Source organism: Staurois parvus, unplaced genomic scaffold (assembly GCF_062004578.1).
Source record: "Staurois parvus isolate SC_StPar_1 unplaced genomic scaffold, SC_StPar_1.0 ptg000199l, whole genome shotgun sequence".
In the NCBI taxonomy this organism is placed as follows: Eukaryota; Metazoa; Chordata; class Amphibia; order Anura; family Ranidae; genus Staurois; species Staurois parvus.
Genome location: NW_028317995.1, coordinates 801,583 through 823,233, shown reverse-complemented (window position 1 = coordinate 823,233; position 21,651 = coordinate 801,583). Strand labels below are relative to the sequence as shown.

General features: G+C 40.3%; 2 protein-coding genes across 3 annotated transcripts in view; one reads left to right on the top strand and one right to left on the bottom strand.

Annotated features, from left to right (window-relative positions):
* THTPA (thiamine triphosphatase) overlaps nt 1–21,651 on the top strand; it is a 148,252-nt gene that overhangs the window by 29,566 nt on the left and 97,035 nt on the right. The window lies entirely within an intron of this gene.
* The window catches only part of ZFHX2 (zinc finger homeobox 2), a 94,121-nt gene that overhangs the window by 28,687 nt on the left and 43,783 nt on the right, over nt 1–21,651 (bottom strand). For both annotated transcript variants that reach the window (XM_089678165.1, XM_089678166.1), the window contains exons 4-6: nt 20,864–21,068; nt 16,037–16,108; nt 13,028–13,086 (exon numbers count right to left, since the gene is read on the bottom strand). In XM_089678165.1, coding sequence (XP_089534291.1) covers nt 13,028–13,086; nt 16,037–16,108; nt 20,864–21,068 — 336 coding nt within the window. The remainder of the gene's footprint in view (nt 1–13,027; nt 13,087–16,036; nt 16,109–20,863; nt 21,069–21,651) is intronic.

Genomic DNA, 21,651 nt, shown 5'->3' with positions numbered 1-21,651 from the left:
AGTGCACTTCCAAAATGCACAATCTATTTGCTTTTACTAAATCTATCCCTTACATCTACCCTGACTGCTGTGGAAGCAGCATAACAATCAAGCTAAAATTAAATTTAGATCAACTATTAAGACAGAACTGCTCACTGCTGTTATCCATGATTCCACTGGAGGACATTTTTAATACTTTAAACACTAAAAACATACCTGATTAAGAAAAGAGTAGACTGCATTTTAATTAAGTTGGTGATGTACTGTATGTAGTTCACATTAATTGGACTCTTTAAAAAAAAATATTAAACTCAAACACAAAATTGTATTATATTGCAGTTTACCAATCCTAAAATTTAGTGACAGTATCATTTTTTTTTATTTTCACCTGGTGATACAGCCAGTAAGTCTACTATTTTTCAATTCCCTTTAGTGGACCAAGCTGTCCAGCAATAGTGACAATTGGAGGGTTGAGACAAACTATTTAACACAGAGAAGGGTGCTTACAATAGTTTGCTTTTATTCATCTCATGTAAAAGTTTTGTCACAATAAGAAAAATGGTTGCTGTAACTGCTAAAAAACTGTTACCTGGAGTTCGGCTTTAATTTGTTAGTCAAGTCCTTCTAAATGTGCTGGTGCATATAACACTACCTTCTCCCCAAATTGAAAATGCTTTTGTCCAGAGGTGTCTCCATTGCTCTCTATCCAGAGCAGAGACACCCTAAGCCTAGGTTCACACTTTGCCGTGTTTGCGGGCCAAGTATGCGACGCGATGGCAGCCCATTTATGTGAACGGGCTGCTGTGCCTGCATTTGCGGAAAAAAAAAAACACAGCCATAGGGAAATCCAATGGTGCTTTTGCAATTTCCCTGCTGTTCCCATACCTGCAAATGTGCTGTTAGTTGAGATGTGCGGGGTGCCATTAAGAATGAATGGCAGCTCCGGGCATCTCTACAGAGCATCGCAATTTGGCTGTGGGTGGTTGTGGGTGTGGGAACAGCTGCGATTCCTGCACCTTAGACAGGAAGTGTATTACTGTATGGATCACTGGGTGAAAATAAAAGGAAAAAAAGATAAGTAATTCAGCAGCCATATTTAAGGATTGGTAAGCTAATATATATATATATATATATATATATATAAATATATATATATATATATATAAAATATGACTGATCATGCCAAAAAAATGCACTTTTATTGAAGGATGATGATCATAGGAAGCCATTTATTATCACACAGTTGTTTGGCTCCTTTTTAAATCATAATGATAACAGAAATCACCCAAATGGCCATGATCAAAAGTTTACATACCCTGGAATGTTTGGCCTTGGTACAGACACGCAAGGTGACACACACGGGTAAAATGCCAATTAGAAGTTAATGTCCCACATCTCTGGCTTTTTAAATTGCAATTAGTGTCAGTGTACAAATAGTCAATGAGTTTGTTAGCTCTTTTACGTGGAAGCACTGACTAGGCTAGATACTGAGCCATGGGGATCAGAAAAGAACTGTCAAAAGTCCTGCATAACAAGGTAATGGAACTTTATAAAGATGGAAAAGGACATAAAAATGTCCCAGATTCTCCCAGGGTATGCATACTTTTGAGCACAACTGTATATATATATATTTATTTATTTTGGTGGGGAGGGGGCTTAATATTGCTTTAAGTATATATTCTACCATTTAGCAGAGATGGACAGATTAAACAGGTGCATTTCACATTGTGCTAAAATTGAATGCTTGAATTTTGCTTGATTCAGAGAAATTGAAAGGAAATGCATTCATGCAAATGTGCAGCATCTGATAAACTATATGAATAGCCACAGATCAGATACTGTTCTCATTCAAGTCACTTTTAATTGCCTGTATTGTAGCAGTACTTTCAGAATATTTACTCATTTGGTATTAAGGAAGCTGTTCTTAACTCAGGTTTATAAAGACTTTTAGGCCTGCACATGTCTCTAATGTCAGATGTCAGCAGTGTTCATACAGTGTAATATGTTATACATTTTATGACTGTTAGCTTAAACATTTTTTAAGGGGGGTCCTTATATATGTGCAAATGGGAGAATTTGTCCCACCTGTCCATTTTTCAGGTAGACCCAATCGGACCCTCCATTCTCCTCTATGGAACGTTGGGTATAAACAGATATGTGTTCCTCTGCATCCACCTACACCCAATCTGATCCGATCTGTTAAAAACATAGGGACCTCCATCAAGGCAGATCAGATGGGATGGCAGTTGGGGGTAACAGACAGGCAGTCCATTTACATCTGACCACCCATAGAGGAGAGTAAGCTGTGTCTGTGTTCAGTCTACATAACCAGAGTGGGCACAGACCAGCCATTTGCCAAAGCAGTGGGGATCAGCAGACAGATGCCACGCTGAGCAAGCTGACTCCTGGCAGAGTCCACCCCGTGAGAAACAGGCCTCCCCTTCCCGCAACACCAAATTATTACACAGAGCCTTAAAGAACAACTTCACCTTTAGTGAAGTTGTCCTTTAATAAAACCCCACACCCTCTGAGTGAAGAACACATAGGATAACACCTTCCTCCCTGATCTAGCTGTCTTTCCTTTGACAAGACCCCAGCTAGTACCTCTTCATATTGTGTATGAACATTGCTGGAGACCATCATGAGTATGGCTTGCCCACAGCAATAAGTGAAAACTTCAAAATGTGTGCTTTAAAAACATGTTAACAGTGCCTAACTCTCATATTTCAATCCTTACAGGTTCCCTTTAAACTATAGGTATGTAAGTTAGACAAATGTAGTCACATGTGACATGACTTTAACTGCCAGCAGATACATGAAAAAAGAAGGGGGTTGATTAAAACAGTTTACCAAATAAAAGCCTTACATGTCCTTACAAAATGTACAAAACATGATTTCGATATGCAAACTAGAGTTATTGTCAAAATAACAGATGCATGCTGATGCTGCTGAATTTGACCTGTGTATTTAGGCATCATTGATCCCTGGTCATGAAAGAGTTAATGTATTCTACAAAATGTAGTACTCATAGATGTCACAATGTAACTGCCACATGATGAACATCGACATATGGTAACAACACTCTGCTACACTTGCGTATATAAACTTCTAGGCCCTGATAACATCTGGACAATGAACGAGCCACCAGAGAAATGTTTCCCCTTTCACATGGACGGTCTGATTAGGCCCGCCTGTCAGTTTTTCAGGCGGACCTGATTGGATGGTCTGTTCAACCCTATGAACCGGCGGGTGTAAACGGACTTGTGCCTGTTTACACCCGTCTAACTCTCCGCTCCTCTAAAAAAAAAAAAAAAAAGGGGGGATTCAAACTTCCCCGTCTAGGCGGAGTTCGTTTACACCCACCCAGAGAAGAGCAGGCTCTGTCCATGTCTGCACTGCATAAAATGAGTGGACACGGACCTGTCATCCACCCTGCTCTGCTCTTTTTAGTACAGGATTAGTGGACAGATTCCTGGCTGATCAAAACAGAGTCCGCCCCCTGTGAAAGGGGCCTTATCTCCACCTTTAATATTTAATGTACAGACTTCATTACTTTACCCCACTGCAGTGTAAAGGCTCAGCTGTGATTAGTGTCATTGTCTGTGCTTATGAGAACACAGATGTGAACTTAGTCTAAAGGTGGCCACACACGCTATGATAAATGATCGATTTCTTTTCTGATCAATCTCTTCTAGTAGGAAACATCGATCGACAGTCGACAACCCATTCAACTGATATGCCCCACACGGGGAAGTGGATCTTGATCAATAGTTAAAATTTAATAATAAGTTATTGATTGCATCTGTGTTTCACCATGTAATCTCATAATCTGACCAATCATATTCATGATGCTGTTGTTCAATGCAAAACAATCGATAATTTTCTGCCCTGGCCAATCAACTCAGCTTGATCGAATCTGATAGCTTGTGCAGGAAGTTATAGCTACTCAAAAGTTTGCAGATATGATTGTTTTGATCGATTAAACATTGTTCAGATAATAAAATCTAAGCGTGTATGGCCACCATAAGGCCTTATTTACACTTGCAGGGTCAAACCTCTGTTTAGATGCATCTACAGCAACAAAGCGCATATAAGTGCAGATACATTTTCAATGGTATAATTCAGACTGGACATTTAGCTGCCTTTAGGGCCAGTTCAGTAAGGCTAGGTTCACACTAATGCAGTGCGGTAATTCGCCTGTGATTCGCAGAGGAACCGCACCGCATTCCTGTGCAAATCACATGTGATTTGTGTGCGGTGCGATTGGAGCCATACATTATGTTTGACTCAAATCGAACAGCACCCGCACCAAAAAGGTACAGGACCCTTTTTTGGGTCCGCACTAGAATCGGATCGCATGGGTATTCACACCTATGTGATCCGATTCTGCACATCACACCGCATTTTGCGGACTGATTTCGGGGTGTTCTTAACTTAACATATACACCTGCATCGGTTCGCATAAACGGAGTGTGATTCTGATGCGGTGCGGAATTTGCACAGAAAACGCTACAAATTCTTCACCGCATCAGCGTGAAGCTGCGTTTAGACAAAACAGAATCCTGTGCATCCAGAATCTGATTACAAACTCTAAATGCAGCTATATTGATTTAAACACGTGTAAACCTGCTTTAAAGCCGGATCTTCTTAACGCAGGAAAAAGCGATCTGGGAAGTACAAAGGCAAAGTTGTTTATCCTTCAGAGAAGGTTGGATTTCTAAAAATGAAAGCCAGAAGTGCCAGTGTGAATGAGGCCCATAGAGTGCACATATAACATGTGACAGCACAGACAGACCACACTCCCTGATGGAGCGCTCAGTGTACTATTGGCTTACGGATCTGGGCTGTAACTACAGCTTGTCATGCTTGTGTGATGTATGAAGTAGCATGTTGAGGATGTGGAACTACTGTGTTTGTAAATTCTGCAAACAAACAATATTTGGACAAGTCACTTCCTTCTTAGTGTAGCAGTGTAATAAGTGTGACCCTTCACGACTGCACACATTCTCCTTGCTCCATAGCCGTCTGTTTAATATCACTTACCGTTCTGAACATAAATAAAACATCTTCCATATCCATCCAGAAGGAGATGCCACTTCCCACTAGCTCTGCCAAGCCCCTCTGCTAGTCCCCACACTAATACTTTCCAACTTTTACTCAGTGGTCACCTTATGTTATCCTAAGCCCAACTGGCCGGGGAGCTGTGGTGTGTGGCCCCGTACACGTTGTACCCTGCACCCTTCCCTTACCACACTCACTCTTCTACCTCTTTCTTCACTCCTCAGCGCTGTCTCTCCCAAACTATCCCTCACACTTCTCACTCCTTTCCATGCCTTCCACTCACCCCCCCTTGACTGTAGCGAACACTAAATAAAGCACGCTGATGACCTTCCCGTAACCAAGCTCTGTTACTTTCTGCGCTCTTCCAATATCTATCGCCTGTCTTTTTTTTTCCTCTTTTAATAAAATTCTTACTCTCTCTATTTCTCGTTCTTCTCTTCTTTAGGCCTAGCTGGTAAACAAATCCTCTCCCCCTTCTATCTCCTCCCCTGCTGGGTGTTACAGACTTGGGTCTGTGTTTAACCCTCAGCTGTCCACCCCCCTCCCTGGGAAAGATCACTTCCTGCAGCTCCTGGCTAATGCAGAACATGTGACAGAGGTAAAGCCTGGGCATGCTGGGACTAGTGACTGCCTTGTACATTATTACTACTGCGCGTATGACCACTAACTACTTTGAAGCGATTCTAAATCTGCTTGCATCCTGTGATAATTACAATAAGTGCAACTGAAGGAAGCAAACCCTGTAGTTACTAAGTAAATGTTATGCTTATGGTATGTATAAATATTTCATTGTGCCATTTTATATCTATAACTGCGAGAACAAGTGTGTAGCTATCGTGTGGGTGGCTTGAGAAGAACAATTCAAATAATGTCATTTTTATTAAGGGTTCTTTTTTGATACAAAAGAAAAAGGGAGTGCTATGGCCAAAAGCAACCAGATTCTAAAAACAAAAGCAAACCTCAAAAGTTATAAGCAGCAATCCCATTTCTTCTTTTCCACCCCTTATTATACTTTTTAAACAGAAATCAGGCCTGCAACTGCTTTATAATATGACACAGTGTGTGTCATGTGGATCAGAGCGCTTTCAGGCTTATGTAATAAGGCATTACAATTAAAAATGTCTGTAGGGAAATCGTAGTCAGCTATGACAACCAAATGTAACCTTTTCCACGTGTAACTAATTAAAGTATGTATAAACCCTCAACTTGTAAAACAACCAATACAGTAGAAATGAAAGGTAAAACATTTGTATATATATATATATATATATATATATATATATATATAAGCTCCCGTTATATTGTAAAGCACTGAGCAAACTGTTGGCGCTATATAAATCCTGTATAATAATTATATATATATATATATATATATATATATATATATATATATATATATAAAAACACCATTTCCTCTTTTTTATAAGTGATCACATACCCTCTGTTTTCAGCTGCATAGAGAGGTGAGTGAGGAGAAAAAGCAGCAGACAGGTCTTCCCAGTGATTGGCTGAAGGTTGCACAGGAAGGGGGGGGGGTGTCAGCACAAATCTGACCACTGGAGGAGAGCACACTGAGTTCCCAGCACAGACAGAGAACTGAATGCTGTGCTCTCATGCCTAGTGTGGTCAGTTTTCTTGATAGGAAAGCAGAGGGACTGACAGGAACACCAGGGATTTCACACAAAGGAAGTAATACAAAGAGAAAAGGATAGTTTTTCATACAAGTACATGGTACAGCAGGCACGTGTCAGGGATATGAAATGTTCAGTTTACATATTCTTTAAGGTGTTTGTGAAGTCAATTTTTTTTCTTTTTTTTAATATCAAACATGATATACTTACCTCATCTGTTCAATGGTATTGAACAGAGCAGCCCTGGTGTTCCTCTTCTAGAATACCCCACCAGCGCTCTTGGCTCCGCCTCTTCTCGGTGTGCCACTATAAGACGCCGCTTCCTATTGTTGCACACCTGGCTCAGGCTCGATCTGTCTGCATCTATAGGCACACACAGAAATACTCAACCCTGACCCCCACTCCTTCGCCACAGGATTTGACTGACAGCAGCAAAGCCAATGGCTCCTGTTGCTCTCAGCATAGCATGTGAGAGTGGGGAGAAGAGGAGATGGGCACAGTGCTGGATCAAGATCGAGCTCAGAAAAATATAAGGGGGGGTGATGGGTGATATACATCATGAAACATTTTTTACATTAATGCAAGGAATGGAAGCTGGCATACTGATCAGGTAAGAGCCAATCACATTGGTGACATGATAAAGAAGCCTGACCCACCTGAAGGGTTTAACTACCCTAGAAGTGAGTAGTATCTAGTACCATAGGTCGCAGCACTAGCCCCCCCCCCCCCAGCTACATCTAGTGCAAATGATTCCTGAGCCCCAGAGGACCCCTATGCAGCTGCTCAGTCTGCAGGAGTGAAAGATCTGCCCCTGGTTATTATGAATTACTGCTCCTTTCTTTTCTTTATTTAAGGAGCTGTGATATATGTCCTTGGCCCCAAAAGAAGGCTATCGTATAAATGTCTACGATTTTAACACTTGGGTGTCCAGGCAAGTCCTTACATCATAGCTTGATGCACTGTGCCTTATTTTTGCCCTGCCTAATGACGACACTTTCATGTACAGTACCTGACATAGTCATGTGAATAAAGAGTAAAATAAGACTAGCCATATACATTTCTTTCATTCAGCCCTGCAGGCTGAATGAGAGAATTCACTCCATTCCCCCACCCTTACTAACAGCATAGATGGAGCAATCTCCACTGCTGGCTGGCCACAGCACCTGCAGCTATCTGAATAACCAAACAGTGACCGCATCTGACTGGATGCAGTCACTGTTCACCCAACATTTTCCCAACTGGCTCCTTCATATTTTCATTTGAAGTTGATCAAGCCCTGCGGTGCCGACAGGGCCACCCACGACATTCATTTTGACCAAATCAGCAGGAATCGGTTGAAGTTCAAGCTGTCAAAGTCCAGTGTTCAGGCCATGTTCAAAACTGTTTGAAACAACCTTCCTTAAACACACAGATAAATGGTGGTCCTCTTGCCTTTGTTTGGGCACACAGCACAAAAAAGAGGTACATGATATATACATATCAGGAGATCCTTGTGCATTATGTCAAACTGAACAAAATTCCTACTGTTTTTTTTCATCACAAAATTTCTGTTTCATAGAATATAGGATACTATGAACATATGGGAAAATGTCTTGCTATTTTGGACATTAGCATGGTAAACAATCCTTGAGTTTACCAAATTACAAAATTTGCAATGTTCAGACTTCTTTTCCTCAATGGAAGGGTCAGCCAAATATTGTCATCATCAAAGTTTAGGTTAGTTATAGGGCAATGGTCAACATGATTCATTGTTGCAGTCAGCAAAAACTGTGAACAGTAAGGCTACCCATGGCAAAAACAAGGACATGCGACTCAAAAACCACACCAAAAAAGCAATGCAGGTGCATTTTTTATGCATTTTTGTAGCATTTTCCATTGATTTCAGGACTCTGAAAAATGTACCGGACCCGCAATGGATCAGTGTGAACAGTTCCATGGGAATAGATGGTCACAAATTTTTCCTCTGCTTTTTTTAATGCAAAAGCTAAAGAAAAACAAATCAGTGTGAAAGCAGCCTAATTTTCCTCATTTTATAAAGTGTCTGAAATAGGAACTGTTTGCATTGTTTGATAGCAGCAGACCCTTATTTCCATTCTACATTGGTCATTTTTCAGGCCAGAAACAATGGCAACAGGTGAAACTAGTTAGTGAAAAGCTATCCTACACAGAAAACAATGCAACTATGCCGATGCCAATAAAATCTACTTAATTTGTCCTAATCTGGACATACACTGGTAGATTTCCAAACGAGCATTTGTAAAAATGTTTATGTGAACATCCGTACAAAAATTCTCTGTACATTGATTACTTGACAAATGTTCAAAAGTACTTCAAAATTTTGTTTCTTTTAACATTTGTATTTTGGAATGGATGTAATTTTCTGTTCAAAAACCACATACATTATTAGAAATCTGTTCATCCCGTTGAAAGCGGAAGTGATGTAACATTCTTTTGCTTCTGCTGTGTGATGAGACACCTAGATAACAGGGGAGAAGCCTCAATTTCGTCATTCACTGCGTGTGCTGCTAATAATACGGAGTCATGTCAGAGTTTGCTGAGCTTCAAAGAGAGTAAATTGTTGGTGCCGCTTAGCTAGTGCTTCTGTGACTGAAGTTGCCAATTTATTTGAGGCGTCGCAAGGTACAGTATCAAAGGTTATGATGGCATATACAGTTTCTGGGAAAACTTTGTCTGATAAGCATAAGTGAGGTTGACATGGTGACATCGATTTTTACAGCAAAACTACAGACAAATGGCTAAATACACTGAAGAAATACATTTAGAGTGGGGCAAAAAAGTATTTAGTCAGCCACCAATTGTGCAAGTTCTCCCACTTAAAAAGATGAGAGAGGCCTGTAATTGGCATCCTAGGTAGACCTCAACTATGAGAGACAAAATGAGAAAAAAAAATCCAGACAATCACATTGGCTGATTTGGAAAGAATTTGTTTGCAAATTATGGTGGAAAATAAGTATTTGGTCAATATCAAAAGTTAATCTCAATACTTTGTTGGCAATGACAGAGGTCAAACGTTTCCTGTAAGTCTTCACAAGGTTGGCACACACTGTTGCTGGTATGTTGGCCCATTCCTCCATGCAGATCTCCTCTAGAGCAGTAATGTTTTGGGGCTGTCGCTGGGCAACACGGACTTTCAACTCCCTCCAAAGGTTTTCTATGGGGTTGAGATCTGGAGACTGGCTAGGCCACTCCAGGACCTTAAAATGCTTCTTACGAAGCCACTCCTTCGTTGCCCGGGCGGTATGATTGGGATCATTGTCATGTTGGAAGACCCAGCCACGTTTCATCTTCAATGCCCTTGCTGATGGAAGGTTTGCACTCAGAATCTCACGATACATGGCCCCATTCATTCTGTCCTGTACACGGATCAGTCTTCCTGGTCCCTTTGCAGAGAAACAGACCCAAAGCATGATGTTGCCACCCCCATGCTTCACAGTAGGTATGGTGTTCTTTGGATGCAACTCGGCATTCTCTCTCCTCCAAACACGACAAGTTGTGTTTCTACCAAACAGTTCTATTTTGGTTTCATCTGACCATATGACATTCTCCCAATCCTCTTCTGGATCATCCAAATGCTCTCTAGCAAACTTCAGATGGGCCCGGACATGTACTGGCTTAAGCAGGGGGACACGTCTGGCACTGCAGGATCTGAGTCCCTGGCGGCATAGTGTGTTATTGATGGTAGCCTTTGTTATGTTGGTCCCAGCTCTCTGCAGGTCATTCACTAGGCCCCCCCGTGTGGTCCTGGGATTTTTGCTCACTGTTCTTGTGATCATTTTGACCCCATGGGGTGAGATCTTGTGTGGAGCCCCAGATCGAGGGAGATTATCAGTGGTCTTGTATGTCTTCCATTTTCTAATTATTGCTCCCACAGTTGATTTGTTCACACCAAGCTGCTTGCCTATTGCAGATTCAGTCTTCCCAGCCTGGTGCAGGTCTACAATTTTGTTTCTGGTGTCCTTCGACAGCTCTTTGGTCTTCACCATAGTGAAGTTTGGAGTGTGACTTTTTGAGGTTGTGGACAGGTGTCTTTTATACTGATAACAAGTTCAAACAGGTGCCATTGATACAGGTAATGAGTGCAGGAGAGAGGAGCCTCTTAAAGAAGAAGGTACAGGTCTGTGAGAGCCAGAAATCTTGCTTGTTTGTAGGTGACCAAATACTTATTTTCCACCATAATTTGCAAATAAATTCTTTCCAAATCAGCCAATGTGATTGTCTGGATTTTTTTTCTCATTTTGTCTCTCATAGTTGAGGTCTACCTATGATGCCAATTACAGGCCTCTCTCATCCTTTTAAGTGGGAGAACCTGCACAATTGGTGGCTGACTAAATACTTTTTTGCCCCGTTGTAGGTTTACTGTTTTACCTGCCCAAGCATTTGATTTGTTATTTACACACTTTCTACTCTGTATAGCCACACAGCCTACTTTCTGATTTGGCAATTCATCTTCCTGGTTGAGCTTTGTGGCTTCTTATGTCACCTTTGCACATCCTCATTGGACAATAAATCAGCATCATCACCTCTGGAAAGCAACAATGTTGACCCTGGAAGTCGTAAAGCTTAGCTAGGAAACAGTGCACTTACAGACTACCACAGGTGTGTGTATCAGTAATATATATATAGATATATGTATTTGAACAGCGTGTTTAGCTGTTTGCCTGGAGTTACACTTTAAAGCCCAACTCCGGGCTCCATTGTCCATCCCGTCAACATTAGCCCCTTCCCCCTGCAGGTTCTCTGAAGCAGTAGTTGAACCTTTATATTTTTTATACTTACCTTTTCCAGATATCTTTGGCAGCTAGAGTGGTACTGTAATGGACAACGCCAAAGAGGAGGTGGGTATCGCAGCTGAAATGGCATTTTTTATTTAAACACCACAGCAAGATCTTTTTCTAAAATCATAAAATAGCCTGGAGTTGGGCTTTAATATGCACTGTTTTTTTTAATGGTCTGGAGTAAAGATTATTGTTCCAAAAACTAAGAGATACAGCTTATAATCTGGCTACCCATGTTACAATCTAATTGTAGATAATATTTAGATTTCCGTAGAATGATGAGCTAGATTGTTAGAATATAATTACAGTATTTTCTGGCGTATAAGACTACTTTTTATACTTAAAAATATACCCCAAAAATTGGGGGTCGTCTTATATGCGGGGTATAAAATGTGAACTTTAAGTTTGTTTGGGTCAAGCTGGCTGGATGTGTGGTAATACTGTAAATACAGTATACCGTGCTGAGCCAAGCTGGCTCAAAACAAATGTCCCTATGACAGATTAATCTGTCAGCCCGCTGGATGTGCGGTGAGCCAAGCGGTTTCAAAACGTACCGGTACGTCCCTACTGTAATCAGCCCACTGGATGCGTGTATGTACGGTAGCTGCGGTTACATACAGTATACACTGGGTCAATCACGGATTTTGAAGGATTTTAAGTACCGGTAAGTCACAATGATTTTAATTAAAAAATCTGATGTTTTTAAATGGTGTTGCCTCGGAAGGGGGGTAGTCTTATACGGCGAGTATAGCCAAAAACCCATGTTTTAACTGGAAAATTAGGGGGTCGTCTGATACACCCAGTCACCTTATACGCCGGAAAATACGGTAGATTGTTCAAATAGCTCTCATGCAATACATAGTTTTGGGTTACGCTAAAGGAAATTATACAGAGAGGGTACAATCGTATTATGTGTGCCACTAACTTTAATCCTTCCAATCATACAATTTTATAAATAGTTCAGTTTATACACATAATGAAATGGTAATAGGTCAAAACCATCTGACATTCTGCATATGGGTGCAAATAAGTAACATATTGTATACTTATTTTTTTCATAAAAGATTTATCTGTTGCCTTTACATAGTAAAATCAGACTTGTGTAATAAACATTTACTTAATTGACTAGACACAACTCAGAGCATAGATGCATGAGGCCATAAGTTTCTCGTGCCTCGCTGATTTTATTAGCAAAGTCAAAAATAAGGGTGGATTCCCCGCTGACACAATTTTGATAGTTACCTGGCTGCCATTCTCATTCTTAGTTTTTCCACTTAGTGGCTGACCCATAACAAATATGCAAGTTGAGAGTACTGACTTCACTGGATGCTTATTTGTTGCTAACCGCTGGCACACTAGCTAAGGGAGAATTAGGATTATCACGAGTGTCAGAGAGCTACCAAAATATACAAAAGGTCACTGCCCATATCTGAACAGAATGGGACAACTTATAGTTTGTAACTGAAAGCAAAGCTGGTGAAATGAACCTGGTTACCCCCCTGCCTGGTTTATCCCTATGCTGCGATCCATTGTTATCACCTTCTTATAGACAGAACGTACCGTAGTGCCTTCGACAGTCTTTTCACATTCAGTCTTCGATGTTTCATCCTGTACAGGGGCTAAATCAGGAGATTAGGGGTCAGAAGGGGACAAATAACTAATAAGCAAGATAACTGGTCATTCTCTACAAATACAAGTAGAAGGGCTCTCCAGTAGAACAAAAGGTGTATGTGACTAGTTGGAGTGGGAAGATCCATATTCTATCACAGAGTAAGGAAAGATTAAATCAAATAAAAAAAGCAAAGAGGAACGCAAAAAACAAGCACACAAGTACACATAAAGCCATATTAAACAAAAAGGTTTAAAAAGCAATGAAGATGTTCATAGTGCAAAAACAGCTAGCTAATTAGTAACTACGCTGTAACTATTGAGAAATTAGTGAAATATGTTTGGTTTTCTGAATTTTTTCAAAGTCTATCTACATTCTGCACATATTCATTGCCCTTCCCAATGTCTTAGTAAAAAAACCTGATAGCGTAACAACTGCAGGGTTAAGTGCTCAATGGAGGCATACAATAGCTCAGTTGGCAAGTTCAAAAATGAAAGCATCAAAGACAATTCTGGGTTCGTAATATAGTAACAATGAATAGCATCAGTAGACCCCGTGTTCCAAAGATTTTTATCCCTTAGAGACAACATCTTAGATCCTGTGGTCTTAGAGTTACATTATACAGTATCTGAATGAACATAACACATCATCAAATTCACCTGCAGATTAAATATAACAGTTTAGCTACCAGTCCTAGGAAAAGCTGGGGGTTGCCACAGAGCCATTCGTGTTAATATACAGAGTGGTCAGAAATGCCTCTGAAAGGTTTACTTTTACCAAATACCACCTTTAAAAGATTTATAAATAAAAAATGCTAATGATCTAATAGCAGTAGTAGAATCTTGTACGGTATTGGTCATCAATCAATGCAGAAAGTTTGTAGCCTAAAGATGGACATAGAAGAACTGAAATGTTAACGGTACGGTAGGGACCAGACGAATTTCGATTTCTGTGTGGCCCTCCTTGTTCGACAGAAGCTTGTTAGATTGACTTCTGTTGAACAGACACAAAAGTAAAAATTTTTGATCATTGACTGCAGCCAATCGGGAGCCTCTATCAGAATACAATGTCCTGGCAGGGGGTGGGGTTTGCGATTCTTCAATCCACCGTGCTTGTGTGGATGTAAGAATCTGTTCGGTTTTTTTTGCTTCAGCCATAAGGCTGAACCAAAAAAACGAACCCTCTATGCCCAGCTTTAGTGATACCATTTATGTATTAACTTAAGTTATTAAAGATGCAAAATCTTTAGGGACCCCTTAGATCCCTTCTGTAATAAGAGGTATCATTTAAGGTACAAACTTTCTATAATGACTTATATTGAAATACTAATCACAATCACAAATATTTGTATCACAATCTGTATGTTTGTCCCTATAATAAAAAACTTATTTAATTTGAAGAGCTTAAAGTATAACTAAAGGCAAATCCTTTTAGCTTTTTTTAGTTTTGGGTAGAGTACTGATGGATTAGAACACCTGTCAGCAGGGGCGGACTGACAACTCATGGGGCCCCGGGCAATAGGGGATCATGGGGCCCCTGTGTCCTTGCCCAAACTCAAAAAAGCCTATGAAAAAGGTACCAGGGGCATCTCATGGGGCCCCCTACTGACCCCGAGCCCTCGGGCAGTGCCCGAGTTTCCAAATGGTCAGTCCGCCCCTGCCTGTCAGATATCACTGCTGTCTGAGCTCCCGTTAGGGAGATTCACCCTATTTGTCATGTTTAGCATTATTGAAAGTGAAAGTAAAAGTAAATCCTACATTTTGGGTTGTCCCCAGAAAAGTAATAGAGGGGACATCTTTCAGGTGGACACTAGTTCTGGTGACCTGGAGAGGTTTTCTCTCACCTGTTTTGGCTATGGGACAGGAAGTAAAGGGAAATCTGTCCAATGGCACATAGCTTGCAAAATAAGACTGACAGGGGTTATGATCCTACCTTACGCTAAAAGTTGTCTTTAAAGCCTAATGCGGAGTGTTCATATCTCACTAGTGCAATGAAAGGCATTTCTAAAAATTTCTTTCACCGCCTTATAAAGAGAACATATACAAAATACAAATAGACGATGGTACTGCTTCCTGGCAAAATATATAATAATTTTATAGCAGTGTAATTAAAAGGCAAACATAGGGGATGATATACTAAAACTTGAGAGTGCAAAATCTGGTGCACCTCTGCATAGAAACCAATCAGCTTCAAGGTTTTCTGTCAAAGCCTAATTGAACAATCTGAAGTTAGAAGATGATTGGCTACCATGCACAGCTGCACCAGATTTGCACTCTCCAGTTTTAGTAAATCAACTCCATAGTGTATCTAAACGCTGAAGCACTTAAAATGGAGCTCCACTTTAGGGGAAGTTCCGCTTTAAGGACTGCTCCCCCGCTCCTCATTAAGGATTGGCACCTTTGGGGAGCGGGTACCCGAATTTGACAGGTACCTGCTCCCACTTCCGGTCCGATCGCCTAGGCGATTGGAAGCGGAAGGTGTCCTCCCTCCCCGAAGTCTTCTAGGACATGTGACAGGACCCAGAAGACTACAGGGCCATTCATGAAGTGCAGCGCTACTTGCACATGCACAGTGGATAACCGGCTGTGAAGCCGCAAGCTATCACAGCCGGGTGCCCACACTGAAGATGCCGGCCTCCTGGAATACAGGATGGCCGGTGAAACGAGCTGCGGGGAACACACCACGGGACCGAGGGACAGGTAAGTGGCTGTTTTTTAAAAGTCAGCAGATAGTTTTTGTAGCTGCTGACATTTATTTTTTGATAGGTTGAGCGTTTAAAAACAGCCACTTACCTGTCCCTCGGTCCCGTGGTGTGTCCCCCCGCAGCTCGTTTCACTGGCCGCCCTGTATTCCAGGAGGCCGGCATCTTCAGTGTGGGCAGTGTGTTTGATAGGTTGAGTGTTTAAAAACATTTACATCTATATTTTGGTTCCAAGACCCTTAGTTATACCCTATCTCACCTTGAGGTATGTCTGTGTTGTCTTCTCCTGTATCTGACGCTGATGTGATCTCGGGAGTGTTTGGGATTTTAACTGAAATTACAAGTATAACATTTTCATACTTTGTAATATACAAGTGAACACATATTGACATGTGTAAAAAATATTTTGTAAAGAAATTATCTTCATGCTCAAACAGGAGCCAGTCAGCAAAAAGAATCCTTAAAATGGGAGAACATGAAACCTTACATACTCATACCGTGACAGCCAGCAAACCATTTCCAGGTGTTCTGACTATACAGTGCATATCCTAATTTCACATGCCAGCACGGCTGGATTTACTTTTAGGGCCATGTCACACTAGCGATCCTGTTGCTGCTGACAATTCACCAGTGACAGTATTGCTATACAGTGAAAGGATAGGGAAATATACACCTGATTCCATGTGTTGCTCCTTTACTGGAAGCTTACATTTTGCAGTGTTTCCAACAGCGAGGGAACAATGCCGCACTCATTTGGCCAGCAAGGGAGTGACACATGGAAGCAGATGATTATTATCTCTATAGCCACAATTCAACTGCAACAGAATCGCTGATGTGACACGGCTCATACACAAGGTAGGCCCGTGACAGAGGTAAATAGACAGCCTTTTCCTTTATTTCATAGGCAACATAATGCTTCCCTTGGTAACTACAAATATAGTCATTTCATACTGTCACAATACTGTGAGGACCAGTAAAGTAGGGAAATGGTTTGTGTAAATAAGGTGAGCCAAGTCATGAAAATCCACTCCTGCATGACAGTAAACTGATTTCCATCTGTTTAATAAATAGTAAGAAGTGAGAATTTCCATTAGTGAGTGCATTAATTGTGGTTCAATCAGCAAGACAATTCGTAATCACAGCCAGAGGACCAGGAAATGCTTCCTTCCTTCTCCAGTACATGGCACTCAGTATATTACAGCATGAGTATGAACTAGCATTCCTACCTTTTGCTGGTTTAGAGGCAAGTTCATATGTTACTTATGCAGAAATCAGTATTGAACCCAAAACCAAAAATGAAATATAAATTGCAGCTTACCAATCATTAGATGTGGTGGCTGTATTCATTTTCTTTTTTTAGGCTTTTTTCCTTCTGTTTTTCCCTGGTGACACACCTCATGAACTATACAGACACCACTCTGGATGACTGAGGACAGGGGGCAGATTTGGATAGCAGCATTGTCAGTCAGGAGGGAGCATTAGAAGTACTATCAGATTTAAATACACTAACAAATTGAAGCTGAACTCCCACTAATACTATATAATTTGTACAATCAGTTACAGCAAAACAATTTTGTTTCTTTTGGGATTAAGGTTTTACATGAATAAATGAAAGTTAATCATTTTAAGCACCCCAGTCAGTGTTAAATGGTCTTTCTCATCCCTGTAACTGCAAGAGAACTTTTATATTAAAAATCAACAGACTTACTGGCTGGATCATTAGATGAAAATAGGAGAAAGAAAGCCTAAAAAAGGAAACGAATGCAGCCATCACATTTAAAAAATTGTAAGATGCACTACTCCAGACACAAAAGAAGAGGTGACACATATTTATAACTATGCAGACCATGTTTTTTCACTTTAATAAATGACTTATATTATATGGCTTAGTCAAGGAAAAATAATAAACATGACACTGAAGGGTCTTGTAAGGCATAAAGGTTCTTATATGGCATGGACAATTAACAATTTTACCTATATAAATGCATACAAAAATGCAATATACTGTATAGTAGAGATGTACATAATACATTTTTACTTTACTATTGTGCAGCTCATGATCATCACGGTAAGGCTGAATTCATTATCAACAAAAATGTTAAGAGACTGGAAATAATAAAGACAGGACCTGGGTGTATTGAGATTGCAGTGAAATTAAGCAGCACGAGAAAGAGAGGCAGGCAGAGAGAAATGAGAGGACAGGCACAGTGTCACTAGATAAACGATTATACTGAAAATTGACAGTTGTGGGGAATTTATTCCTGTTTCAGCTAATTAAAGTGTTAAAGTTCTTTAACACCATTCAACGGCCGCCAAAATCATAAAATATTGATCCGGAGATGGGCCAAGAGCCAGGAGAAAAGGAGGGGCAGAATGGGGGGAAAGGAATACAGAGTGCGTGAAAGACACAAGATAATATAAAAAGAACTGGAACATGGACATAAATATAGTTACTTTTTTCATCATAACTTATTATTATTAATCTATTTGAAGATACACCCCACTCATCTGTATTCCTGTGGTACCCTAACAACAGATGTTCCTTGCTTCTCTACCCTTTCCAGTAACCCCTTACGTGACAATCCACTTTGCTCACATGCTTGTATATGCCACGAAACAATGAAATCAGATGCTACAACTTGGCCTATCACTTCCATGTAATGTTTTAACTGTTATTTAAAAAGTGACACTGGTACTATATATAAGTATATAACTCAAAGATACTGAGATCTCAGCAAAAATTTAGCATTTCAGAGACAAGTGTAGCTGTGTGCTAGACACGAAGAAGGTGAATACTGGGGGAAAAAAGGGTTAAATTAGACAATATTTAATTCAATTACATAAATAAGTCATGCTGTTAGAAAACTAAAGCTGGGTATACACTAGCAGAAGTTCTTTTCAACATTTTTAGTTGTTGAACATTGTAAGAGCGTTTGTTTGTTTTTCTAATCATTAGTGGGGTCAAATTGAAGTTCATTTTCTACCACAACGATGAGGAAATTTGAAGACGCAGAATGGACATTTTTTTTTTGCAAATGTACAAATTTTTACCTGTGCAAGTGGTTTTTGTTTGGTAAAATCTATTTATTCCAAAATAAAATGTTAAAAGCAAAGGAAATCTTGAACTGCTTTCGAATGACATTTGAATGTTCTGAGAATTTTCATATAAAGTTTCCTAAGAATTTTTGTATGAATCACCTTTGAAATTCTACTAGTGTATACCCAGCTTAAGCCAAAATAGAGGCAGGACTGAATGTCTGCCAAGAATCAACTCATGAGTGCCTTGCAAGTCACTGTATTTACCATCATTAGTGAAATGGTAAGTGCTAAATAAAAAGCAGCCCAAAACTAATTTTTCTAAATGGTATAATGGGGCAGAGCTTGATTTCCCGAGTGGAAGCTTTTGCAGGCACAAAGGTAGATATGAACTTAGTATTAGTGCTTTTAATGGTTTTGGAATTGAATGCTCATAAAGGTGTGATGATCCAGTGTTCACATTTTTTAGGTCATATAGGGGTTTATTTACTAAAACTGCATGGTTCAAAATCTGGTGCAGCTCTGCATGGAAACCAATCGGCTTCCAGGTTTTATTGCCAAAGCTTAACAAGCTGAAGTTAGAAGCTGATTGGCTGCCATGCACAGCTACACCAGATCCTGAGTTCACCAGATTTAGTAAATGTTCCCACAGTGTATATACCATTTACCCAAGTAAGAATGTCAAAATCAAGTTAGTCATAAATGCAAAACAAATGAATTTCTGTTATTAAATGAACCCAAAGATACACTATATTGCCAAAAATATTGGGACACCTCCCTTTACATGCACATGAACTTTAATGGCATCCCAGTCTTAGTCCATAGGGTTCAATATTGAGTTGGCCCACCCTTTGCAGCTATAACAGCTTCAACTCTTCTGGGAAGGTTGTCCACAAGGTTCAGGAGTGTGTCTATGGGAATGTTTGACCATTCTTCCAGAAGCGCATTTGTGAGGTCTGGCACTGATGTCGGACGAGAAGGCCCAGCTTGCAGTCTCCGCTCTAATTCATCCCAAAGGTGTTCTATCGGGTTGAGGTCAGGACTCTGTGCAGGCCAATCAAGTTCCTCCACCCCAAACTCGCTCATCCATGTCTTTATGGATCTTGCTTTGTGTACTGGTGCCCAGTCACATTGGAACAGGAAGGGGCTATCTTCAAACTGTTCCCACAAAGTTGGGAGCATGTAATTGTCCAAAATGTCTTGGTATGCTGATGCCTTAAGAGTTCCCTTCACTGGAATTAAGGGGCCAAGCCCAACCCTAACCCCTGAAAAACAACCCCACAATATAATTCCTCCTCCACCAACTTTACACTTGGAGCAATGCAGTCAGGCAAGTACCGTTTTTCTGGCAACCATCAAACCCAGACACGTCCATCAGATTGCCAGACAAAGAAACGTGATTCGTCACTCCAGAAAACACGTCTCTACTGCTCTAGTGTTCAGTAGCAACATGCTTTACACCACTGCAACTGATGCTTTGCATTGCACTTGGTGATGTAAGGCTTGGATGCAGCTGCTCGGCTATGGTAACCCAGTCCATGAAGCTCTCTACGCACTGCTGTGCTAATCTGAAGGCCAATCTGAGGGCCACATGAAGTTTGGAGGTCTTTAGCTATTGACTTTGCAGACAGTTGGTGACTTCTGTGCACACTGCAGCATGCGCTGACTCCAATTTGTAATTTTACGTGGCCTACCACTTCATGGCTGAGTTGCTATTGTTCCCACTAGCTTCCACTTTGTTATAATACCACTATCAGTTGACTGTGAAATATTTAATAGCAAGGAGATTTCACAGCTGGACTTATTGCGCAGGTGGCAACCTGAGAGCGACCCATTCTTTCATAAATGTTTGTAAATGCAGTCTGCATACCTAGGTGCTTGATTTTATACACCTGTGGTCATGGAGATGATTGGAACATCTGAATTCAATGATTTGGAAGGGAACACTTTGGCAATATAGTGTACATAGAAAATGTTGGTAAAATATTGGTCAAGGTGGAACCACCTTTAGTGGATAGATAACACTGTAAGACACATATCTGGATCTTACCATGTTCTTGCTGACTCCTGCACACAGTTACAATTCTTTCGAGTATAGCTTCTCCATGTGCAAGCCTCCATTGTGTAATATTTTGGTGATGAATTGCTGTACGTAGATGGGACATCATCCCTAAACGAGACCCAATAGTGCTGTCACATGGGGCACAGCGGAAACCCACATCACTTCCACCGCTGCCTTCAATGACCTGCAGAAACTGGACATATATATATATATATATATAGGTAAGTGAGATCATTTTATATACAGTACATACAAGCTGCAAGAGCATTAGCAAGTCGATTTGGAATACAGAAATAATTTTAAGGCAGTTATTACATAAAAACTAACTTTTACGTTTTTTGTTTTACCCTTTGCTCTGCTAAATAACAGGGAAGCATTATATACTCTCATTATAATAAGTACATTGCTTATACTGTATATAGACCCCCCCATGATCATTAATATTTCTTTACTTCAACATTTCAGGACACACATATCCTGCAGACTGTCCAGTTACCAAAATTCTGTTGATTATCTCAACATATGACAGGATGGCAGTGTCAGACAAAAAGCAGATCCAATAGGTCAGATATTGTATAGTAGTATGACAAAGTAAAAAGCTTGACCATATCCTAAGGAAAATACAAAAATCAACCTGTAATATTTCTTATAAGTAAGTGGCACATATTCTAGAAAATACTTTGGTAAAAATTGGTTATTATGGTAATTATAAATTATGTAAGGTAATTCATTAATTATTTGTCTTCACCCAAAATTCTTCATATATGTGTGCCACT